Source organism: Pseudopodoces humilis, chromosome 13 (assembly GCF_049639895.1).
Source record: "Pseudopodoces humilis isolate 2021_Gansu_Grassland_sample_001 chromosome 13, ASM4963989v1, whole genome shotgun sequence".
Classification (NCBI taxonomy): domain Eukaryota; kingdom Metazoa; phylum Chordata; class Aves; order Passeriformes; family Paridae; genus Pseudopodoces; species Pseudopodoces humilis.
In genome coordinates this window covers 20,187,265-20,213,252 of record NC_142212.1, presented here as the reverse complement: position 1 = coordinate 20,213,252, position 25,988 = coordinate 20,187,265, and the positions used below count along the sequence as shown (strand labels likewise).

The 25,988-nt window shown below is 51.6% G+C and overlaps 1 protein-coding gene and 1 long non-coding RNA gene across 3 annotated transcripts in view; both read right to left on the bottom strand.

Moving 5' to 3' along the window:
• The window catches only part of GRM7 (glutamate metabotropic receptor 7), a 198,629-nt gene that overhangs the window by 84,105 nt on the left and 88,536 nt on the right, over nucleotides 1-25,988 (bottom strand). For both annotated transcript variants that reach the window (XM_088061798.1, XM_014251530.2), the window contains exons 3-4: nucleotides 3,993-4,134; nucleotides 2,347-2,501 (exon numbers count right to left, since the gene is read on the bottom strand). In XM_088061798.1, coding sequence (XP_087917924.1) covers nucleotides 2,347-2,501; nucleotides 3,993-4,134 — 297 coding nt within the window. The remainder of the gene's footprint in view (nucleotides 1-2,346; nucleotides 2,502-3,992; nucleotides 4,135-25,988) is intronic.
• LOC148183250 (uncharacterized) lies at nucleotides 12,107-20,592 on the bottom strand. Its single transcript, XR_015773658.1, has 3 exons — nucleotides 20,416-20,592; nucleotides 17,522-17,581; nucleotides 12,107-12,185 (listed from the first exon to the last, which is right to left on the bottom strand). It is a non-coding gene; the product is annotated as an uncharacterized LOC148183250 (long non-coding RNA).

The window sequence follows — 25,988 nt, the reverse complement described above, 5'->3', positions numbered from 1 at the left end:
TGCTAATCCAAAGTGTGCCACACACCCTTGAACTCAGGGGCACATCCACTTTTGGTGCAGCTGAAGGTTCCCTGGCTGATTAGCCAAACATTATTCCCTTTACTGTGGCAAGAGGCAGCGCCAATATTGAGGTCAAGGCACGTGAGCTGCAGTGTCCTCTCTGCTTCCAGCAGGGTTTCTTAGGAATCTCCCTCCAACATATTCCAAATAGTACTTAAGACAGATAAAAGGAAATGGAAAAAAAAGAAGAGATGCTTTTGGGGAGTAAAACAAGGGCAGCCCCCTCATTCATGACTCTAGCCCAGAGTTGTCACTAAATCCAGTGGGAATTGAGCTGTGGCCCTGCCCTGGAGCCCCAGGACCCTGCATGGCTGGGATCTGCTCAGGGCACTGAGCTCCAGCCTGCTCCTGCAGTTTGTCTCCTTCAGTTTGCAGGGAAAATCAAGGTGCTTTATTTCTTTCTATGCCCTCATCAAAAGCAAGGCGTTGGTGAATTTTAGGAAGCAGATGTTCGCTTCTGGCTGGTGAAAGAATGACATTAAAACATCGAATCCCTTTCTCTGGGTCTGGTGGCCACATGAAATGGAAACAACAGAGAGGAAAGCAGAACAAGCTGCAGCAGCCTGAGCACGAGGCAGGCAGCAGCCCAGAGGGAAAAGGGCCTCCCTGGGCATGGAACCAGCAAAGCCCTGACACGTTCACTGCCTGTTCTCCTGGAGAACGAGCCACAAACGGGATCAGCCTGAGAGGGGAACCTGGGAGCTGCAAACTGCTCCAGCAGCACTGGGACGAGCTCTGCTCCCCTGGCCAGCCCTGCAGCCGTGCCAGCAGCAGCAGATGGCACAGACAGATGGCAAACAGGGATGGCTGGGCAGGGCAGGAGCAGCCCAGGCCGGGGCAGGGGACAGGGAGAGCCCTCTGCTCTCTGCTGCCCCAGGCACAGCTCCCAGTGCTGCCCCAGGCTCCCCTTCCCAGCAGGGACACAGCACAGAGCCCCTGGCTGCTCCTGGAGGACACCTCTACACACATTTGTGTGTTTGATTTAAATGTAATTTGGGCAGCACAGCAATCCCCCAGCCAAGGTGGCCACGGGAGCAGAATGCAGCTCTCCAACAGAGTCACTGAACAAGGACAGTTCTGCAGGCTCAATAAACACAATTTGTTTTTGTAAATGCACCAAATACACTGATATTCATAACTCTAATTTAACTGACTTTCTCCACCTGAGCTCTCCCACTCTGCCATCCTCACTCACTGCATCCAGAACCCCCTCGTGCTTCCCGTGAGGGGTTTAATGTGCAACGTAAAAGGAAAATATTTCAAAACAAACAAACGTGGAAAGTTTTTGTTTCTGTGTACTGTTGACAAAATTTTCGTTTCTGTGTCAAAAACCCTCAGGGATGAATACAGACAGTGTGAAAAGCTTATTAAAATACCCTGGTTTTCTGAAACAAACCACTTCATTGTCTGTCAACTTTCTGTATTTACGGAGAAATAACATCCAAGAGTGCCTCAGGGGGTTAAAAATGTAAAAGAATGGAGCAGATGATCTACCTGAGAGGAATAACTGATGAGCAGGGAGTGCAGGCACAGGAAAAATGCAAATATTTGGTTTTGCAGGAAGCAAAGACATCAGAACCCATTTCAGTGTGGGCAGTGTGCTGGAGGACCGGGCCAGCAGAGGAGTTGGGTGTCTCTGCTCAGTGAAACAACTGGAAACAACTTTCCCTCCGTATTCCAGAGAACACAGACCCTGACCAAGCTCTCTGGTGCCCAGAGAAAGCCATGAGGATGCTAAAGCACCTTTACCCACAACAGGATTAACAAATTGAGGTGAGATCAGACAGCAAACACTTCAGAGCACAAGGGAAGCTGAGAAACAAAGGGATTTAGCAAAACAAGTTTCCCAAAATTCACCATATGCACGCATCTGTACAAGTGTGGATATTTCTGAAGCACACAAGCAATATGGATAAATACAGTGCTTGATCTGAAATAAAAGTGAAACTGAGTTTAAATGGAAACCACTGATTGAAAAATGAACTTTTAGTTCTTCAGTAGAAAACTTCTCTGCTTCAGAGAGGAACCCACAAGATTCCCCCTCCCCTGTATGTGTGAGAGCTTCAGATCAGCTGGGGTTTTCTTTCCAGGGATAAAGCCCTGTGCCATCCTCCCAAGCTCTGAAATCAGGGCTCTGACAAGCAGCTGGAAACAGCCCCGAGCTCCCACGGGAGGAACACGGACACGCAGGGAGAGACCAGGAGACCAATCCCAAACAGCTGACACTGCTTGTGTCCCCAGGTTTATCCCCAAACCCTCGGGAGGAGGGCCAGGACAGGCTCTTACCCTCGATGGTGGCTCTCTTGGGCAGGATGGTGATGGCTCCCTCGGCCACGTCCTCCTGCTGCAGCAGCGGGCTCACCTTGGAGCCCCAGGTGTCCGAGCCCACCCACAGGAAATGTCCCACCTGATCCGCCCTCTTGGCGGCCGCCAGGATCTGCCTGTGGAGAGGAACGTTTGGTTTGCATCGAGCTTTGATGGAAACATGGGGCTGCTTTGGGACAGGGCTGTGGCAATGGCAGAACGGCTGGGCTCCAGGAGCTCTGGGGTCTCCTCCTGGGGCCGTGCTGAACATGAACAGCACACTGCTGAGCCCAGCAGAGCTCAGGGGCTTGGGACACTCTGCCTTGCAGGGCTCTCAGCGGCCTGGCCCAGGGAAACATGGAACTGGATGGTCTTCAAAAGTCCTTCCCAACCCAAACCATCCCGTCATCCATGCAGCACCAGACTTCTCTTTAAATTCACCCTATATCCCACGACCGAGCTACTGATTCCACTAAAACTCAGAGTTTTTCCATTGACTTTACCAAAACTTTTCCCTAAATTCTATTTGTCTCGTTTTGTGGGACCAGGCCTCTCAGCAATTGATGATTCCATCACAATTTTAAGCTAATTTCAAATTCTGGCCCCAGAATACGCAAGTGTGTAACGAAATACAAAATATTCTTTGTGTTATTTTATGAGCCCATTCCATGTGGTTTAACCTTGAGCATCTGAATCACTTTATCACCATTAACTTTCATTTGCCATAAAATAGACTGAATTAATGAATTACACGAAGTAGAACGAGCCTGGAGGAGGGGGCGTGTCCTTAATTCCTGTGAGAGGAGAGGTCACTCTGCCATCCAACACCATGGCAGGAAAAGCTCCCAGATCCCATTCCTGTCCCTCCAGCACAGCCTGGGCACCCCATCAGCCAGGGCAGCAGCAGCCTTGTGCTTCCCCTGGTGCTTCCCCACTTTCCAATCTCCACATTCCCAACATTCCCAACTCCCCACATTCCCAACTCCCCACATTCCCAACATTCCCAACTCCCCACATTCCCAGCTCCCCACATTCCCAGCTCCCCACATTCCCAGCTCCCCACATTCCCAGCTCCCCACATTCCCAGCTCCCCACATTCCCAACTCCCCACATTCCCAGCTCCCCCCATTCCCCACATTCCCAACTCCCCACATTCCCAGCTCCCCACATTCCCCACATTCCCAACTCCCCACATTCCCAGCTCCCCACATTCCCAACATTCCCAACTCCCCACATTCCCAACTCCCCACATTCCCAGCTCCCCACATTCCCAGCTCCCCACATTCCCAGCTCCCCACATTCCCAACCTTCCCAACTCCCCACGTTCCCAGCTCCCCACGTTCCCAGCTCCCCACGTTCCCAGCTCCCCACGTTCCCAACTCCCCACGTTCCCAACTCCCCACGTTCCCAACTCCCCACGTTCCCAACTCCCCACGTTCCCAACTCCCCACGTTCCCAGCTCCCCACGTTCCCAGCTCCCCACATTCCCAGCTCCCCACATTCCCAGCTCCCCACATTCCCAGCTCCAGCTCCCCACATGGCTCCCAGCACAGAGCTTTCCCTGCCTGGCTCCTGGCTCTCCTGGCTGTCCCAGAGCCCAGAGGGACGGCTGTCCCAGCCAGCCTTACCTGATGTCCTCGTCGTTGGCGAAGATGACGATGGCCCTGGCGTTGGGCGTCTCCAGCAGCTGCCGGATGATTTTATCGAAGTCGATGCTCTTGTCCTTGCGGTCCTGGGGGATCTTCAGGGACTGGGCAATGCAGAGCCCACCTGTGCCAGAGAGCAGAGGACAAAGGGACCTTCAGAGGAGGACAGGGAAATGTCAGGGAAGAGCACAGCAAAGAGCATCGGCACAGTCACAGGTGCCTACAGCCAGACCAGAACTGCCCACTTTAACCACAGTTCCCCTATTACACTTGTCTAGTTTGTTTTAGAAAAAATACAATTTAAAAAAATCCCATCCCCACTGATGGGATTCTGTTTGTTGCTGGCAGATGAAAACACAACTTTTGCCTTAATTATTTTGTTTCTCAGTAGTAAACACTTTCATCTTCCACGGCATCTTTGATACCAACCTGCTCACCATAGCGCACAGTGCGTTAATTAATAACGGATCAGAGCTCTTAATAAAACCAGCAGTGGGGATGAGTTAATTAAAAGGCAGCAGGACAAGGGAGAGATTCACAGACAGGCTTTAAAACTCAGATTTAAAAGTCCTGGTAACTGAAGCACTGGAGAAGGTGTTGGAGGGTGAAGAACCTGGAGGAGGAAGCTCAAGCCCCAGAGCGTCCTCCTCATCCCAGGGCAAAGCAAACCCGGAGAGAAGCGTGGGACAGCTGGGAAAAGCAAACTCCTGCTTGGAAATGGTGAAATGCAGATCTTGTGCCTACCCCTGAGACCCTCACAAAGCAGGTCAGCCTTGTTCTGCCTGATTTTTGACAGAGAGAAGCTGAGCTGCAGCTGCCTGACAGCAAAGGAGCTCTGCTGGACTCTGCCTGTTCCAAACACTCGGGAGGGAAAACAATTGTTTCAGTGGGAAGGAAGAAAACAGTGAAAAGGAAAGGCTGGGAAAGAATAAAGGAGAATAATAGCTCCCAAGTTTTTCTCTGACTCACATAAAACATTTTGTTTCACAATTATCACCACCTGGACTTCCTGCAACCTTTTTCTTCTCTTTAAAAGCAAACAATACCGAGTTTTAAAAATAAACTTCATTTTTAATGAAGATCAAAAGTCTCACTGTCAGCGAGTTCAGAAGTCTGAACAGTTTTAAATGCTCTTTTTATTTTCCCCAGTCAAAATTACATGGAATGAACCCAAACCCACGAGCACTGTTCTCAGCTTTCCCACAACGTCCTGCTTGGCAGGGACCAGAGCTGGTTAAAAGCCCAGCCCCCAGCCAGCCCTGAGCATCCCCACTGTCCCTGCCCGTGGCAGGGTGGCACTGGATGGGCTGCAAGGTCCTCCCAAGCCAACCACTCCATCAGCATCACACCAGTTGTGATAAACCCCCGTGTGCAGGGAGCCAGCACAGTGACATCTCTCTAGATAAGACTCCGTCCACACTAAAGGACCTCTGAGCCCAGGGGGCAAAAAGAACAGCCCCCTCCGCCAGGCGACACGCTGTTGTTGAAAAACTATAATTAAAAAAGTAATTAAGTTATTTAATATTGAATAAATGTGACCAAGGTGATGGAAAAGGGGCTGGAATGGTGGGAAGGCTGCTGGCTCTGCAGCCACCCTGGAGCAATCACATCCACTGTGTGGGGCCTGGGTGGGGAAGGATAATGGTCACAGCTGAAGCCAGCATCCCTGGAGAGCCTCAGCTGTGGCCAGGCTTCCACAGGCACAGAAAGCCAACACAGCACCTGCTGCCAAAGCTGGAGCTTCCAGGGGCTGATGGAGGGACAGGAGAGCCAGGCTGGGGAGAGGAAACAGTCTGCAGTGTGAGAGGGCAGGTCTCAGGTCCTGGCTGTGACTTCTCCACCGCCTTTGGGAGGTCAGCTCCTGCTTTCCCAGAGGGGAAGGTGAAAACCAGAGCTCTGGTTTAAGCTGCCCACCTGGGAAAGGGTGGGCTCAGCCCCTTGGGATGGGGAGCTGCTCTCATTCCAGGCAGTGGGAGAGCTTTCCCAAAAGGAGAAGTGCCATGGTACCCTGCTCGCCTCGGCACCACCTCTGCTCAGAGGAATGGTGGATAAATGGCAAGGAGGAATTATGGAAAAATGGCAAAAATCACCTCTTGGCAAGCAGAGTGCCTGGGGAATTGGATGTCTGCTGTCCAAAAGGCACAGTGGAGTAAATTCAGCTTTCATAGCCTCATCCCACCTTCCACCACAACAGGAAGCATGTGCACAGTTATTGAAACTGTCAGGTTCATTCACAGCACTTCTGAGGGAAAAACCTCTGAGGGAATTAGGTGGTAAAAACACGCAAGTTGCAAATTTGGGATCCTGTCACAGGATTCCTGCAGTCATTCATTACCCCTGGTGGCCTGGAGAAGTGACAAATGCTCCAAGCAGCACAAAGTGCTGTGCCAAAGGATGAGAACCTGGGAGCCAGAGACACCCTGGGACTGAGCTGGGGCTGCCCTGAAATGCCCAGAGCAGCTGGGGCTGCCCCTGGATCGCTGGCAGTGCCCAAGGCCAGGCTGGACATTGGGGCTGGACACTGGGACAGTGGGAGGTGTCCCTGGGACAGTGGGAGGTGTTCCTGGGACAGTGGGAGGTGTCCCACCATGGCAGGAATATGGGACAAGAAGATCCTTGAGGTGCCTCCCAACCCAAACCACTACAGGATTTTAAGGTCCCGTGAATTTGTGGATCCCACACCGTGAGTGAACACGCTCAGCTTGCAGGGATAAAGAGTCCATACACAGAGCCCACCCACCCACCCAGGCTGCAGGGAGACCCACAGCACGAGCCCTCTGGAGGAGGAGAACCAGATGATTTTTTCCATGGGAATAGCAGTCCTGTGCCCGAGCCTGGCACGGAGGTCAGGCCCCAGTGCGGGGTGCTCCAGCTCCCCAGGGGCAGCCAGGGACCAAAGCAGCAGGGGCTGGGACACAACAGAGCCTGAACAGTGCCCTGGCTGCTCCTGCCACCCCTGACCAACACCCTGACCGCTCCTGCCACCCCTGACCAACACCCTGACCAACACCCTGACCGCTCCTGCCACCCCTGACCAACACCCTGACCGCTCCTGCCACCCCAACACCCTGACCGCTCCTGCCACCCCTGACCAACACCCTGACCAACACCCTGACTGCTCCTGCCACCCCCGACCAACACCCTGACCAACACCCTGACCAACACCCTGACCGCTCCTGCCACCCCTGACCAACACCCTGACCAACACCCTGACCGCTCCTGCCACCCTGACCAACACCCTGACCAACACCCTGACCAACACCCTGACCGCTCCTGCCACCCTGACCAACACCCTGACCAACACCCTGACCAACACCCTGGCTGCTCCTGCCACCCCTGACCAACACCCTGACCAACACCCTGACCAACACCCTGGCTGCTCCTGCCACCCCTGAGCCCCGGAGCATTCCCACAGCCGGAGCAGGCACTGAGCCAGCGCTGGTGTTTGGGGATGCTCGGCCCTGGGGATGGAAGTGCTGCTGCAGTAGCCATGGATACCCATGATTATGTGCTGTCTGGATTCTGCTACAACACTAAGAACGTTATTCTGCTTCCCTGAAATTCTCCAGGAGCTATTTTTCTTATCACCACTTAATTGGATTATCAGGTAGCAAAAAGAGACAATTTAACACTTTTTCAGCTGATTTATCTGCAGAGATCCTCTTTTGGGGGAAATCACTTTTGGCAACACTCAAAACATCACGTCACGAAGTTATGTTGGCGCTGGTGATTATTAAAAGGAACTCTCAATTAATTTGATGAATACATTCCTTTAAGATTAGCAGCTGCCAAGAGCTGCCTCCTGGATGTTTATCAGAGCTCTGGGAACAACAGGCAAAGCCCCCAGCACAGCTCTGCTGCTCCTGCACTGGCAGTGACTCCAGGAGCTCCCTGGCTGCACACCAGCACAGAAAACACCCCAAAACAAACATTTTAGGGATGGTTTTGTTGGGAGGGGCAAGAAAAGCTCAGGTTAAGTACAGGTGGTACCTAGACTGTGTAAAGTAAGCAATAACAATAAAAAGTCCTCGAGTGCAGGAGAGCTGTGAGCCCTCAGAGGCAGGGAGCTGCCTGCCCCACAGTGCTCCCACAAACACAACCCCATCAAACTCGGGGAAACAAATCAATCAAAGACTTCAGCTGAAGTCTGGGGGAGCCAGAGGAGGGGATTTAACTGGGAAAGGAGCAGAGTAAATCTCAAAGGCACACAGAGCAGGTTTTTCCCATTTCATTGTACATTTTCTATATCACTGCTGGGATCTGGCATTTCCTGCCATTCCCTGCATATACAATTTATGAGCTGCAATGAATTTGACTTGTAAACCTCCTGGATTCTGCAGACAAGAGACCAGTGGAAGTAACAGGGAAAACTGAGTTTAAAGAAGTCAGGATTCTCCCCATGTGAAATCCTGGATAGCACAACTGAGGAGAGCTCCCTGATAAAGCAGCAGCACATCTTGAAGAACCAGAATGATAAAAGATCACTTTATAGTCCTGAAATACAGCTGGGGCTGCCAGCTTGCACCAAACTTCTCAGCAGGGACAGAGTTGTTTGAACAACTGACACAATCCCACCAAATGCTCCAAGCCAGAGGCTGGAGATCCATCTGAGACTCGCCCGTGGCTCTGCTGCAACAGCCACAGCCCAGGGAGGGCTTTAGGGCCAGGCTTTGGTTTATGTTTAACTAAAAACTAGAATAAACCCACGTTCCAGGACCTGCCATCAGCCTCACACAAAGAACAATCAGATCTTCAGGAAGTTATTCGAGTTTAGGAGAATTTCCAGTCCCATTCCCAAACCTGCAAATTCACAATAAAACAAGTGAACAGTCCTGAGCTGGCTGTTGAATATTCCCCTGTCCCATTGTGGGACAAGGTGCCACCAGCGTTCACCAGGGGCTGCTCTGAGCCCATCAGAACACTCCCAACACACAATCCCAGGGATTTATCCAGGAGGGATGATCCCAGATGGGCTGAACCAGCATCATCTGCTGGGATGCAGAGCCTGGGAGATGCCCAGGGGTTCTGCCCCAGCACCAGCTCTGCCCCTGCACTCCAGAGGAATTTCAGTCTGTGGAAATGAGCTGGGGGATAGAAAAGCTCCTGCCATTCCACACAGCCAGAACTGGAAATAAATGGATTTATTCTGCCTCCCAAGGAAAGCAGAGGGAGCTGGGTGGGTTTCATTCTGCTGCACTCCACCCACACAGCTCTGGGCAATGGAACATCCTGGGCATGGAGCACCACACTGCAAGGGAGAAAAATAAATGGAGAGGCCAAACCAGCACAGAACATGCAGGATCCTCAAGAAAAAGGAACTTCAAGTTAACAAAGGGTTTGTAGAGAGATCCAGAAATGCCAGCTGGGCCCTTGTGTCCTAAATCAAAGTCCTAATGAGGCTCTGGATTGGCTGGTTGTTTCTTTACTAGAACAATTAATAACCTGCTCCCTAGGAATGCTCTCTCTCCTGCCTGCCAAGAGCTACAAAGTCCTTGCTTATGGCAGTAAAAGAAGTTTACAACTGCCCTGATCTGCAGATGGGCTCGGATTTAAATTACATCTCCATAGTATGGTAATTCAATAGTAAAAATGGAAAGTGCACCAATAATAAAATTACATTAAAACATGGAATGACAACAATTTATCCAAGGAAAAGGATCCCTGTGGATACCCAACAGCTTTAACTGAGAAACTTTCTACACATGAAGAAGCTACTGAATCACTTGGAAATCTCATTTTCACTAATCTTGTTTCTTGTTTCATTTTTTCACATTAGCCCTCATCATTACCCAACAACAGAACACCTAAACTAATATGGAAGACTAATATTTCTAGTATGTTATTCATTAATGCTTAATTCCATTGTGTCAGACCTTTGCTGCATATTTAATGACATTCCTGGTGTGTTTTATCACCTCAAAATTGTCCTTTATTATGGCAGTTAAACTCCAGTAATATACAAAAAATTAAGACTCTCCTTGGGAACACTAAATTAAATAACAAGAATGGTGTAAGATCACTTTGAGAGATGTAGGAAAGCTCTGTTTGTGAGGCAGAGCAGAAGGAAAGCGAGGATGAGCTGCAGGAGCTGGGCAGTGGGGACAGGCTCAGCCCAGGGCTTGGCTGCACAAGGGATCAGCAGCTTTTGGCTTCCTAAACCTGCAGGAGCTGCATTGGAGCCACACAGAGGGACCACGCTGGGAAAAGCAATGGGAAGTCAAAGTCCTGCTTCAAACATTTCAAACTCCTTTTGCTGTCCAGCTCCAGGAGCAGAGCCCAGCCAAGGAGGAGGTCTGAGATGCCCCTGCCCAGGGAATGGCACCTGCTGCAAGGAAGGGATTGCAGGGAATCAAGAAGAAAATCCTACATGGATAAACCATTCCCTGTTTTCTTTGAAAGAGCCAGAACAGGAAGCTCCTCAGCTGAATGACTTTATTTATGCCTTGAGATTTGTTTTCCAGCTGTTTCCAAGAAGCCAGAGGAAGGGAGAGCCCAGATTCAGACAGCTGGGTCGGGGTGGACGGGCTGTGACCGGAGATCTGGGAATCCTGTGAGATCCTGATCCTGGGGGCTGAGCCATGGGATGAACACCCCAGGGGAAAAGCATTTGGTCTGATCTCAAACAGCACAAAACCCCAAACACTGCAAGGACAAAACAGAATCACAGAGCTGGCAAGAGCAGAGCTGAGACCCAGCTGGGAGCCCAGCACCACCCCCGTGGTCCCCACAAAGCCTTCAGCCCCGTCCTGGCAGAGCCTGAGCGCAGCTCTGCAGCATCCTGAGCAGAACTAGCACAGGCAGAGCCTCCCAGCAGGGCCACAGCACTCCCAGAGCCACATTTGCTTCAGGAACAGCCGTGGGTGGTGTGAGCTCGGCTGGGGAGAGACAAACAGAGCACCCAAAATACCCCAGAGACAGCAGAGCTGCAGGACAGCACCAGGCAGGACCCTGAGTGCTCCTCACAGCCCAGACAGCCTGGCCTGCAGAAACCTCCACCCTGGCAATAAAGCCAAATTCTGCAGAAGCACGGGAAGCTGCTGATGCCCTTGGGACAGCCTGGAGCACCCAGGTGACAAAGTGGCTTCCTGGAGCACCTCCAGTGGCACTGAATGTCCCAACCCCAGGAGTGAGAGCCCCAGAGAGGCTGGGCCTGAAATGAGACTTCACCAACCTGAAAGCAGATTGGATTCCAGGGAATCAACAAAGAAAGAAACAAACTGGGAAAACATTCTCTGTTTTTCTGTAAATAAATGCTATGATTAGGGCAGAATCACTGAAGTGTTGGAAAAGATCTTTAAGGTCATCAAGCCCAACCATTGCCCAGCTCTGCCAAGGCCACCACTGCCCTGTGTCCCCAAGTGCCACATCCACAGGGCTTTAAATCCCTCCAGGGATGGGGACTCACCCTGCCCTGGGCAGCTGTGCCACAGCTGGGCAGACTTTTCAGGGCAGAAATTCCTGCTCTGTCCACCCTGAGCTCCCCTGGCCCAGCCTGGGGCCGTTCCCTCTCCTCCTGTCCCTGTTCCCTGGGAGCAGAGCCTGATCCCACCTGGCAGAGCTCAACCCCACCCTCCTGCCAGGGACTTGTGCAGAGCCAGAAACTCCCCTTGAGCCTCCTTTGCTCCAGGCTGAGCCCCTTCCCAGCTCCCTCAGGAATCCCTGGGGCTCCACCCCCTTTCCCCTGGCTCCCCCAGCCCCATTCCCCTGGCTCCCCCAGCCCCATTCCCCTGGCTCCCCCAGCCCCATTCCCCTGGCTCCCCCAGCCCCATTCCCCTGGCTCCCCCAGCCCCATTCCCCTGGCTCCCCCAGCCCCATTCCCCTGGCTCCCCCAGCCCCATTCCCCTGGCTCCCCCAGCCCCATTCCCCTGGCTCCCCCAGCCCCATTCCCCTGGCTCCCCCAGCCCCATTCCCCTGGCTCCCCCAGCCCCATTCCCCTGGCCGCTCCAGGTGGGATCTGTCCCTGGAGCCTCAGCTCAGGGAGCCGCTCGGTGCTGGGCTGTTCCCCCCAGCAACAACGCTGCCACCTCTGGAAAATGAATTGTTACAAACTGCAAGCACAGAACGATCCCTGAAGGTGAAGCTTTCCTAAGGCCGGGTTGGAATGTTCCCACGTTGCCAATCCATTTTTTCTCGGAGAAGAAACGCGGTGTTTCAGCCTGCTCCCAGATAATGGCACTGTGGTGTCAGGACAAGCAAAGACTTGTCACCTCTCCAAAGAGTGACAAATCCAGAGAGCAGCAAGGACACAATGAGACAGCTCAGTGGGAGGAGAGGGAGGAGAAGCGATCTCTGATAGATAATTTTGGAAGGAAACATGTTTCCTAGTTTTTCCACCCAAGCAGAGACCAGCATTTACAGCATGACAAAATCCCTTCACGAGCCCAGTGCCAGGCTTGCAAAAGCTCTGCAAAAGATCAGGGACATGGAACAAGGCCCACAAAGGAGGGATCAAAATAGGGTTGAAGAGTTGAACCTCAGAGAACACTTCCATAACCAGACCCACACTGGTGCCCATCCCTCCCTGGACTGGATCTCGGTGCCAGCTGGGACAGCTGCCGTACCAAACCGGGTTTTTGTTTGGTGCCACCTGGGTTTTGGATCACTCCTCCCTTGCTGAAGCACATTTTGCCTCCCATTGGTGCCCAAGGTCATTGCTGGGAGCTCACACAGTGACCACAGTTCTTCTGGGACTCAAAATGGGCACATTCAGCAAAGCTGGGAATTGTTTAAATAGGTTCTGTCCCCAGCCCTCGGACAGGGAAATGGGAAACAGAACTCCATAATTCCTTGGTCTTTTCTAGTTGTTCTCATAACCCCCGTCTCCTTCACACTGGAGTAATGTTCTTAATGTACTTGGCTGAGCCTTAATGACCCTCTCTCAAATGAGTACTAAAAATGCAATATAGTTCAATAAAACCACTCTTGCACCTGGCAAAGCCCATCCCCTGCTCTGCCTGGGTATCAGCCACTCAATTTCATGGAGCTCTGCCACCAGGGGTTGTAAAAGGCACAGGAGTTAGGAGCAAGCCCTGGGAGGGCAGTCCAGGATTCATGCCAGCAGTGCCTTCTCTCCTGGAAAATCTCGTGGTAGATCCCAGCCAGACACCAGCGCCCAGCTGGGGACCTGGCACAGGGACAGTCCCAGCCCAGGCCAGGCTGGACAGGGCTTGGGGCACCTGGCACAGGGGGACGTGTCCCTGCCATGCCAGGGTGGCACTGGACAGGCTCTGAGGTCCCTCCAGCCCCACTCCCTGGCCGTGAGTTCACTGCTCCCAGGAACCCCAAAAAGAGATGGAATGTGGATGAGCTGAGTGATCTCAGCACAAAGCTCTCCACTGCCTGCCTTCCTAAGAGCCTTTTCAATGAGCAGCCCATTAAAGACAGAGTGATTCTCTTCATTTGATGCTGGACTTCAGAGACCTATGGAATATTTGCCAATATCCTCAGTGCCCAGAGTGTTTAACTGAACAGGGATTGCTGCAGGAATCGTCTCTCTAGGAAACCCCAGGGTGCCCTGAAATCTTCCAAAAACATCATCAATCTTTAAAGCCTCCCTTTCCTTGGTGCTGCAGTCCTGATTTTATGACCTGTGCATCCAGACCTGTGACAGTGTAGGAGAAGCTGCACTGTGCTCCACCAAGAATAACCCCAAGGAAATTCACTTTACAGCAAGAACTTCAGAGAACCAAAGTATCAATGTACCACAAGTGAGGTCACAGCCTCAAATCAATCAATCAGTCAATCTTTAAACAATTTTTAGGTCACAAAGAAGTTCTATCACTACATTTTTTGTGGAATCATGATAGGGCAAGGCAGCACCAGGAAATCTGGGATTCACAAGACCAAAGAGAGAGGCCAAAGAAAGGATAAGGAAGAATTAATATGCTGAACGTGCCCCCTTCCCTTACTGTGGGGCACTCCTCATATTAGTCTCAACTTAATTGAATTTCCTCCCATTATCTGCAGATCAAATTTCCCACTGTCCCCCCTCCACCTCCCGAGAGGCACCTGCAGTGTGCATTATCCCAGGGCATTTAGCACATCCCACGGGAATTGAGGAGATCAAGAGCTCCACTCCAGAGCTGCCAAGCTCTGTGCAAATAATGACCAGGCAGAGGAGCTTCTGCTTGCTCTGCAAATCCCAGGGCTGCAGGATGGGGCTCCCCCTCTGAAATCTCCCTGCCAGACTCCTCATCCCACCACTGGCCCGGGGAGCTCCTCCAGTCTGCAGTGAGTGATAAGGGCCAACACTGCCTCTTAAAAAGAGTCTGACTTGTACTGAGGAATTTAAATGATGTTCTGAATATTACACAAATGAAAAGTAATTATATCAATGTAACTTCTAAGGAAACAGATGTTAACTATTATTTCACATAAGACGTCCACTTCCTTTATCTTTAATTCATTTTGTGGTCGGAAAAGATGACCAAAGTTATCTTTACTTTGCAAAAACTACTGCAGTGTGAGTGAGGGAAATTAACACTTTGATTAACACTTTTAATATTTGAAATTAATTTCAAAGCTTCATCTCACTTTCCAAGGTTTGAATTAATCATTTCTCCCAATATTATGGCATATTGAAAGAACTTGATTAGATTGATTCTAAAACAGAGAGTGAAGAGACAGCTCAACCACCACTGATTCAGTTCCTCTCTGGCATTCCAAGTCTACCTACTCAGGGGACTTGCACTGCGGAGGAGCTGCTTTGCTGCCACCTCTATTTTAACAGAAAACGTGGAATTTTTGATGTGAAATTCTCTTTCTCAGAGCTCACACACAGAGCAGTTCGTTCCAGGGCCGGGATCTGGGGCTGGGACACCCACAGAGCTCTGGCAAACCAGGGCTGGGTGGGAACTCCATCAACTCACAGAATCATGGAATGGTTTAGGCTGGAAGATCTCTCCATGAGCAGAATCCAACCATTGCCCAGCTCTGCCAAGGCCACCACTGGCCCCTGTCCCCAGGTGCCACATCCACAGGGCTTTCAAACCCCTCCAGGGATGGGGACTCCACCACCAGCCCTTCCAATGCCTGAGCACCCTTTCCATGGAGGAATGTTCCCAATCCCCACCCTGAGCTCCCCTGGCCCAGCCTGGTCCCTCTCCTCCTGTCCCTGTTCCCTGGGAGCAGAGCCTGATCCCACCTGGCAGAGCTCAACCCCACCCTCCTGCCAGGGACCTGTGCAGAGCCAGAAATTCCCCCTGAGCCTCCTTTGCTCCAGGCTGAGCCCCTTCCCAGCTCCCTCAGGAATTCCTGGGGCTCCAGCCCCTTCCCAGCTCCCTCAGGAATTCCTGGGGCTCCAGCCCCTTCCCAGCTCCCTCAGGAATTCCTGGGGCTCCAGCCCCTTCCCAGCTCCCTCAGGAATTCCTGGGGCTCCAGCCCCTTCCCAGCTCCCTCAGGAATTCCTGGGGCTCCAGCCCCTTCCCAGCTCCCTCAGGAATTCTCCAGCCCCTTCCCAGCTCCCTCAGGAATTCTCCAGCCCCTTCCCAGCTCCCTCAGGAATTCTCCAGTCCCTTCCCAGCTCCCTCAGGAATTCTCCAGCCCCTTCCCAGCCCCGTTCTCCTCTGTGGACACGTCCCTGTCCCACCCCTCAGAGCCAGCACTCTGGCCATGGAACAGCCCCTGCAGCCACAGGGGATCTCTCCTGAAAAGGCACCTCCATTCACAACTCATGATGTTGACTTTTGCCCTTCTGGATACCTCTCGGAGCAAAGCAATGTTCCCTGCGTTAAAAATAAAGGATGAAAGCAGAATATCCACAAAACTCAAGTGAGTCTTGCTTAATCCACTCGCTTTCAGTTGTTCTGCAAACTTCTCATTTTGGGGAAATAAATGTTTTTAATTAAGTTGACTGCACAGCTGCTGAGGCAAGAGCTGAGTGCCAGAGCTCTGGAGCAGTCCCTGCACATCCGCCCCGATAGCTGCACTTGATGGTGATAAAGCAATTTGTTGAGTCATGCTCCTTTCCCTCTCTCCAATCTTGATTCCCCAGACAGTGTCAGTTCTCCATTTGTTAATCCATACTTAATTTTTAAATCACAAAACATCATGGCTTTAAAGATAAGCTTTTAAAGCGCCCTCCTACACAGCCTCCCCTGCCATCTCCCGGGATATTGCTGATAACGAGCCAGAGTCAGACACTTCAAATATTCATGAAAGAGATGCTGCTGGAAACTGGGAACTTCCAGGTGATGGTGGTGAGGAGATGGATGGGATGGGATGGGGGTTGGGATGGGATGGGATGGGGACTGGGATGGGGACGGGGATGGGATGGGGACTGGGATGGGATGGGGACTGGGACGGGATGGGGACTGGGACGGGATGGGGACTGGGACGGGATGGGGACTGGGACGGGATGGGGACTGGGACGGGATGGGGACTGGGATGGGATGGGGACTGGGATGGGGACGGGGATGGGATGGGGACTGGGATGGGATGGGAGGAGCAAGGCTGAGAATGAAAGAGCACAGAAGGAAGGCAGCAGCAGCAGCAGGGCCAGGGCAGGATTTGGGAATGCCCCTTGCCAAAGCCAGGGAGAGGGAAGGAGCTCTGCCAGGTGGGGGTGAGAGCCCCAGGGCACAGGGGAGGACAGGTCCCCAAATTCCCCCCTTCGGCCAACACAGAAAATGAAAAAAAAATCCCACCAAGCTGATGGTTCCTCTCAGCTGGGGAATCCTTGGGACACACCATGGGCAGCACAAAACCTTCAGCAGCAGCAGCAGCCCCACCAAAACCCAGGCACTCACTGAAATCCCTGGAAAACACCACAGAGCCCCTGAGCTGCTTCTGTTCCCAGCAAAACTCCCCTGGGATGGGAATTCCCAGTCCAGGCTGTGCCCTGGAGCCCAGGGCTGTCCCAGACCCACCCAGGGGGCAGTGGGGAGGCACTGGGAGGCACTGGGGCTGCCCCACACCTGCACTGGTGCAGCACCATTCTCAGCAGCCCTGAATTCCCCAAGGACAGCACGTGGAGAATCCTGATTCTGTGTTTTCAAAGATACCAAACACAGAGGAACCCTGCCCCCTCTGAGCACCTCAGTAAAGATATTAAGCATAAACTTGATTCCTGTAATGCTGGGAAGAGAGTCCTATTAAAACTAAAGTTCCTTTGATGATAAATTTCAATTAGTACTATCCACAAAATGCTAAAATAATCTGATGGAGGAGGCGAATTCCAGCTGAAACAGCAGAACATGTAAATCCTCTGCCTGATTTACAGATCTTGGAAGCAAATCTGGAGCAGTTCCCTCAGCCTTTCATGCAATATTTTTTTATTTTCTCCAGAAAAGTTACACTGCCAAGAAGACATCTCTTTTTTGGGCAGATCCTTGTTAATTACTAGCATGGAACATTCTTACTAATTGAGCAGCCAGCCAACACACCAACGTAGAGATGCATGGGTTTGCTGCAACCTGAGTTACAGCATGTGAAAACAAAGGGATTCTTCTTTAAAAAGGAATAAAAGCATTTCACCAATGGTTGAAAGAGAAATGGAAACACTTTTTACCTACCAAAGTATGGAGTTCACTGTTGTGTGTTTCCCCTGCCACAGCTGAAGGCATCACTAACACCTAAAACAGAGCAGAGAGCTGCACTTGCACATTAAATGTCTAGAGACAGGTGCAGGGACAGTGCAGGTTACACCAGCTCCTCACAGATCCGTCCCAGAGCGAGCACTGAACTCCAGCCCAAGGAAAATCCCTTTTCCACACCAAGTAATTAAATGTGGGGCAAGCATTTACTGGGGAGAAAGGGAACAGAACCCTCGGGGCACTCAGAGCTGAGTCCTCCCAGGTGTCAGTGACTGCTCTGGCACAAGCCCAAGGAGAAGATGCAGGAGCAAAACCAATTCAGAATTGGGAGGAACAGAAGGAGAACATCTCTGAGCACAGCTCCAGCCCCACTGCCTGCAGGTTCAGGGGTGCTGAACTGCTGCCTGCTTGCTCCTGCCCTGAGCAAACCCCTCACACTGCTCTGTGGGCTCAACAAATCCCCTAAATCCCTCTGGAATGGGTCTGAGATTCCCTCGTACAACCAGAGTTCCAAAGCAGGGGGTGCAGTGTCTGCTTCAAAACAGCACATTGATGGACTGAGGCATTGTTTTTTCAAGCAGACACTCAGAACAGCCTGAAACTTCTACTAAAATTGGGTAGGGAAAGAGGCTAAACTTGAGAGAAAAGCTGAACCAGAGAGGAAAAAGGAAACTAGAGAGGAGAGGAGCGAAACTGAGGGAGAGAGCGATGTCCAGGGACACAAATGCACAAACAAGACTTGCCTGAGGCTGTAACTCTGCTCTGAAGTTACCTGGGCAAAACCACATCCTGATCAATACTTTTTGAGACAGATTTTATCTCATTAGGATCTCCTGCATCATTTGCTGCTTTTTATACCGTTCCTCCCAGCGAGTCCCAGCCCTGGGCAAACGAGAGCTTTCCTCTGAGGATAACGCCCAGAGAACCTTGCCAGGAGCAGGCTGGATGCAGGGGCTGGTGCTGCAGACTGCAGCACAGCAGGGCTCTCTCCAGCCCCTTGGCGCTTTAAGGGCTCCTGGGCTCCCTGGGGAGCAGCGATTTGGGATTTTGGGAAAGAGAATTCCCAAAGAACAGAGCCACCCACCCTCACTGGGCTGTAGCAGGAGCTCTCACACACAGCTTTCTGCTGCCTGCCTGTTCCACACAGCCCCAGGAAGCAGCTCCTGCTGATGGATGGCCAACAGAACCACCTCCCAGTCCTGCAAACCCTGAGAGGAGCCACCTGGAACCCCTGGCAGCCCTCTCTGCGCTCTGCTCTGCCCCAGTGGAGCTCAGCTAACTCCTGGCAGTGCTCCCAGGAGCCCCCTGCCCTTGGTGAAAGCTCAGCTGGGTGCACACGGGAGAGCTCACAAAGCCACTCCTGCTCCTGGGGAAATGTCAGCAAGGAAGGGCAATTCATCCTGCCAGGGGCTGCTCCTTGTTGTCACATCAGAACTGGCTGCTGCACAGTGTTTGCCACATCCCTGCACCCAGCAGAAATTATTTCCTTGGGAAAAAATGTAAAAGCTTAAAAAAAACACCCCAAAAAAGGGAAATCCATTAGAATAAGAAAACCATTAGAATAAGAAAAGAGCAAAATCCCCACCTCCTGCAGCGCTCAGGCTCCAGACCAGCTCGGTGCCTGAGAGAGAAGCCCTGAATCACTTTCAATTTATCACGAGATTGTCAAAGGTGAAAAGGTTGAATTTGGTGGCAGTGACTTCCAAATTCTAGTAGCTGTATTTGGATTTTTGCCTGCCAGCTGCAATAGGAGCTAAGTGAAATTCCCCTCCTGCTAACAGCTGGAAACAGCTCCCAGGAGTCAGCCCAGGGCTCCTGGAATGCTTTGATGGGTTAAATTCCCAGAGATTTTAATGTGGATGCCACTTGTGCCTCCTTATTTCAGGGGGGATTTCATCTTGGCTGCAGAGTATTTTCTGCAGACGAATCTTCTCCCTGGCTCCTTTTTCATTTTCCTTGTTCATTTGACAGAAACAGAACTCAAATAGCAGAACACCCATCATTTGGTATCAAGGTTCTCCAATCATCTGAAAAGTGGAGGTTGATGCAGCCAGTTCAAACCCTGTGCTGGAAATACAATTCAGGGGTCTCCTGTTTCCATGGTAAATTGGGATGAACAACATGAAATCAGGAGAGAGAAATCTGGAAAAAAACCCCAACATTATGGAGAAAGGAAGAGGAAGAGCCCAGAATTAGGCTGGTTAAGCTGTGGATGTGTGTAACAATAATTAAATCTCTTGGGAAGGGGCTGGATGGTCCCATCCCTCCAGGACACCCAGAGCACAGGAGAACCAGCAGAGCTCCTCATGATCTCCTCACAAATCCCAGAGTTGCAGCTGGAAACTTCCAGGTTCCTCAAACTCGCCCTCAAACCTGGGCCAGCACCGGGGTGGGGGCTGAGGTCACAGGGCAGTCTCAGTCCAAGGCTGGGCTGCATCTCCCAGGTCTTCTCCCCCATTAAGGTTCTGTGGCTCTACACAGCCCAATCTCAATCCCCAAGACACCTTCCCATCAGCCAGCTGATGGAAAACTCTGTCAGACAGGGAGAGCAAGAGCAGAAAACCTCCCTAATCAAGGCCAGGAGCAATCCCTTCTCCCCCTCACTTTTTCAGACACAGATCCTGAGGTGCCTGGACAGAAACTCTGCACCAGAGGTGATTTTGGGGCCATTCCTGAGAGGACAGGAACACAGCTCTGCCAGTGCTGCCCAGCTCAGCATCTGGGGCTGTGCTCAGGAGGCAGCTGAGGGGCTCCTCACTGGGGGGACAGTGCCAGGAGCACCTCCCAGCCTCTGCCACACCTCACCCTGCTCAGACCCTCCCAGGCTTCAAACTGCCAACATCCATTACACCCATGATCGATTTAATAATTACCAGCCACCCTGCACGGTCAGTCAGCTGGAGTTTGCATCCTGGGTGACATTCCAGGAGTCACCCCGTGCTCTCAGCACCTGCAGGAGCATCCTGGGTGACATTCCAGGAGTCACCTCATACTCTCAGCACCTGGAGGACACCAGGACCACCCCAGCTCACAGAGCAGCAGTGTCAGCACCTGAGCTTTACAGCCCCACCAGGCAAATGAAAGGGTTATACCAATTAAAGGGTTACACCAATTAAAGTTTTACACCAATAAAAGCCTTACACCAATTAAAGGGTTACACCAATAAAAGGCTTACAGCAGTAAAAGGGTTATACCAATGAAAGGGTTACACCAATTAAAGCCTTACACCAATTAAAGGTTTACACCACTCCACAGGAAGCTGGGGCTCGTTAGGAACCTCTCCCTAAAGTCTTGCTGGATAATGATGACACAGGGTGAAACTCTGAGAAGTTAAAAATGAGGAGTGAACGAGTGTTGCAGTCCTTGAGAGAGAGTTTCCAAGCAGCACAGGCAGCCAGGCCTGAGCAGGTAACACAGAGCCACATTAATGGCACAGAGCAGATGGCATTTCACAAACTGCCACTTGATGGAAGTTTGCATCCGCTCCAAGAACTGCTTTTCCAGAATCCAAATAAAATGTAACGCACAATAATCAGGACAAAGGATGATGAGGCCACAGGCAGCTTTCAAATGTGGTAAATCCAAATGGATCTAATCTGTTCATTAACACAAAAGCTGTTTATTGGGAATTTACTGTAGTTGTCCCAACACTACATTCCCCAAAAGGAAAAGAAAACAATGATGCCCAACAGAAATCAGGATTTTCTGTTGCTTCATTAAAGATCTACATTTCTGCCTTCTGAAAGTGGTGCCTGATTGCAGCTGGAGCATCTGTCACGTTGAAAAAACCCCCAGCAGCAGCAGCAAATCATTCAAAAACGGTCTGAAATGACAAATACCAAGAAGGCTCCGGCTGTGCCTTTCCAGAAGCCCAGACACCAGCAGGGAATGGGAACCAACAGGAGCAGTTTGCTCCCCAGAAGGTTAAAACTTCCCCTGACTGCTAAATCCCCTTGGTATCTGCAGGTCAGTGCTAGGCACGGGTTATTCCTGTCTCTAAATGCACCTGAGTGAGGCAGCAGCACTGGGAGCTCCCCAGCATGGCCAGGACAGGACAGAGCCGAGTTCTCCTGTCCCAGGAGCAGGCTCTGCAGAAAGCAGTGTGGGATGCCAGCACTCACGGGCTTCAGAACCTGCTGCACTGAAAAATCCTGCCATTTCTGACCATTCTTTTATTGTTTCGATCCTGTTCGTAGCTGCTTCCCCTTCAAGCAGCTCCTTTTACCCCTGAGTGGGTCTTGTATGAGATGAGATGTGTTTTCCTGGTGGACTGCCCTGCCCTCATCTCCTGGGAGTGCAGCTCCAGCCTGTCCCTGCTGCCAGGGCACCAGGGCACCCACAGCCCAATCATGTCTCCAGTCTCTTGATTGGATTCATAAAAGGCAGAACATTTTTCCAAAGGCTGCAGAGGTCTTCCAAGCCCAACCATCGAGGAAAATGAAAGATAATTTACAAAAATCACACAGAATTTCCCGTAAATTATCAGCATTATGGCAGTTATCCATTTTTATGCCACTTTTACACATCTATTTGTTTCAGGTGAATGGCAGCTGGGATTTTTACCACCATCATTTGGTGGAGAGTCTGGAGGAGAGGTGAGGAAAGCACAGTGCTGAGTTCCTCAGTGCCTCAGGAGCCCTTTTGGGATGAAACAGAGTGGGTACCTGTGATGTTCTTACTCAAAGCTCCTTGTATTTTCTGTGGATTTTGCTTTGGCAATGTCACTTTTAATAACAGGTCCAGAACCAGGCTGACCTACATAATCCTTCTAGTACAGAAGCACACGCTGCCTCCCACTATTTTTGGAGAACATAAATGGAAATGTCTATGGCTTGCTTGGTTACCGTGTCCCTCCAGAGCTATAAAAATCAAATTGGAACAAATGTCCCAGACTTGTCCAATTCACCAGGCAAACTCACAGATCCGTTCCTTTTTCAGCAGAAGGGCCCAACAACTGAAAGGAGTCTGATTATTTCATATCAAGACATAAATCCTCCTGCTCTACACTCAGATGGCCCCGGGGTACTTCAGTCTCCAGTCAGCTGGAGCTGGCCTCCAGGAGGAGGAGCTGGAACTTCTCCCTCTCTCCCTGTCCACGTTCACCAATTTAGCAGAAGACCCCAACATGGGGAGATAGAATGGCAGATGCATCAAAGTAATTTCAAGCCTTTTTCCTACTATTCTGCTACCCTTTAATTGTCCAGAATCTGCCACGGGACAGACCCCTTGTTTTCCTTTCTGGCTGGCTCACTTTCCTTTCCCTGGGATTCAGCAGCCCCTGCACACAGCCACTGCCCCCAGTCCTGAAAGCAGCAGGCCACAACCAAAACCCCCTTGGGCTATTTGGCTGAATCACATCTGATTTTACAAGGCACACACAGCCCTGCTGGCAGTTCCAGAATGTTCTGTCCAACAGGCGTTTGCACAGCTTCACTCTGCAGCCCCTGCCCCAGCAGCACAGGGCAGGGATCCTGCTGCAGGGACATGGCCCAGGTGGGATCCTGCAGTGGGATCCTGCAGTGGGATCCTGCAGAGGGATCCTGCATTGGGATCCTGCAGTGGGATCCTGCAGGGGGATCCTGCAGGGGGATCCTGCATTGGGATCCTGCAGGGGGATCCTGCAGGGGGATCCTGCAGAGGGATCCTGCAGTGGGATCCTTCATTGGGATCCTGCATTGGGATCCTGCATTGGGATCCTGCAGTGGGATCCTGCATTGGGATCCTGCAGTGGGATCCTGCATTGGGATCCTTCATTGGGATCCTGCATTGGGATCCTGCATTGGGATCCTGCAGTGGGATCCTGCATTGGGATCCTGCATTGGGATCCTGCAGTGGGATCCTGCATTGGGATCCTTCATTGGGATCCTGCATTGGGATCCTGCATTGGGATCCTGCAGTGGGATCCTGCATTGGGATCCTGCAGTGGGATCCTGCAGGGGGATCCTGCAGTGGGATCCTGTAGTGGGATCCTGCAGAGGGGATCCCACAGCCCTGGCCCATGCATGTTCTCCAGACCCATCCCAGCCACTCCCCATGCCCCAGTGTGGGTGCCAGCCCAGCAGTGTCCCCACAGCAGTGTCCCCTCTCCAGTGTCCCCTCTCCAGCCCAGCAGTGTCCCCTCTCCAGTGTCCCCTCACCAGTGTCCCCTCTCCAGTGTCCCCACAGCAGTGTCCCCACAGCAGTGTCCCCTCTCCAGTGTCCCCACAGCAGTGTCCCCACAGCAGTGTCCCCTCTCCAGTGTCCCCTCTCCAGTGTCCCCTCTCCAGTGTCCCCTCTCCAGCCCAGCTCAGCCCTGAACAAGCCGCTCTGCCCCTGCAGATGAGCAGGTGAGCGCAGCTGCCCTGGCGGCTCAGGAACGTCCCTGCTTTAGGATGGGGAAGAGCAGAGCTGCTGCAGGCCCAGGGCAGAGCCCAGCACAGGCTCCAGGGCCCTCGGGCAGAGCAGGAGCTGCTGGAAACAACCAGAGCCTTCAGAACAGAGGTCATGTCCCCAGGGATGAGCCATGGGGTGTCCCCAAAGCCTGCTCCATCACCTTGCACTGTCCACACCCTGCCCCAGAGCAGAGCAGAGATGACAGTGCCACAGGAGATAAAGCTTGGATCACAAACCCGAGATGGAAATGGTGATCCAGGGGCTCCCTCCTGGCTCCCAGCGTCAGTCCCAGGCACTGACTCAGCCCATGGACATTTTGAAGCTTATCTTTATGAGGTACTGAGGAAAGGGCTCTTCCCAGCAAACCAAACCCTTCAAACTGGCCATGCACCTGGAGATGTAAAACACAACAGCAAAATGAATCCTAATAAAGAAATGACTGAAAAGCTTAAAACATGCAATGCTGCACCTACCCTGACCTGCTGCAAACGCTGAGGCTGCAGAAATCAATGCATTCCATCACTGGGGGAGCAGAGATGGCACCAGACACCCCAGCACAGGTGAGCACAGTCAGAGCAGTGGCAGGACAGGGCAAAAGTGGCACTGCCACCACCCAGCGCTGCTGGGGAGGAGAGCAGCCCCAGGGGATAAAAGCAGCCAGAAACCAGCGTGGCACAAAGCCCTGTGTGCCACAGGAACGTGCACCCATGGCTGTGCTGCCCCTGGCACCCACCCACCCGTTCATCTCCATTCCCTCACCTTGGCACTCCCCATCCCTCCTTCTAATGCCAACAGAGAAAACGTTTCCCCCGCCAGGAATCTTGTTTATTCTAATAAAGAGTCACTGACTAAAACAAAATCCACAGAATTGACTGTTGACTCACAACTGAAGTGAAATTCCCATAGGCAAATCTTTTTAGCATTCCAAAAGCATGACTAATTCAATTAACACCAGCCAGAAGAAGATTACGTAAAGCTACAAAGTTATACATCTATACATGTATAGAATAAATAACAATTACATGTTAAGGAACACAGGTAAGAGCTGCATGGTTTGCACTTTGTATTTCAAACACTGGTATAAGCATCCTCATTGCCAGCTTGACTCCAGGAGGCGCTTACAAATTTTCAGACTCATGTGAAAACAGTTTTAGCATCGTGTGGTTTTAATTACCTTTTCTTTATTCAAATCATTACTGGATGTTGTTATGGCAGAGCTGTCTTTGTCCATCAGTGACTGTACATGTGCCAAACCACCCTCCATCCTTCTTTTTCTTTTCCACTAATTCAGAATCTCCATAAATCTCATGAAAAGAAAGAAACAGAAAAGCAAGGAAGTGGAAAGGAGCTTGTCTTGTGGGTCACTCATGCAAGGAGAGAATTCAGGATTGCCCTTGAAACGCTTTTCTGAAGACTTCACAAACCCAGAGCACAATTAAACTACGAGCCTGAAAGTTCTTGTGCCAGAAAACAGCTTACTGTATTTTTCTTTGACTCGAAAACCTGAGGTTAATGAGCCCAACCAAGCAATGAAATGAATGTGAGTTCTGGCTGGCTCTGCTCCAGAACCTGCACCCATCGTGGCAAACTGGGCACCACAGGGGACCTGACTATCCCTGACTGGATCGAGCCAAGACTACAAAAGGTTGCAGAACAAGTCCCACCTTTTCTTTCCTGTAAAAGTCTCATAAATCTCCTGCCTTGAGTTTTCCACCAGGCTCATTTAAAATTCCAGATCAGCCAGAGCAAACCTGAACTTTTCCCATCAACGCACACTGAGGTAAGATGAGGCTCCACATTCACGTCATTTCTGCCTGAAAAATGAACGGGCCAGCCTGATACAGTCTGGTACAGCCTGGTACAGCCTGACATGGCCTGGTACAGCCTGACACGGCCTGGTACAGCCTGACACGGCCTGATACAGTCTGGTACAGCCTGGTACAGCCTGACACGGCCTGGTACAGCCTGACACGGCCTGGTACAGCCTGACACGGCCTGACATGGCCTGGTACAGCCTGACACGGCCTGATACAGTCTGGTACAGCCTGGTACAGCCTGACACGGCCTGATACAG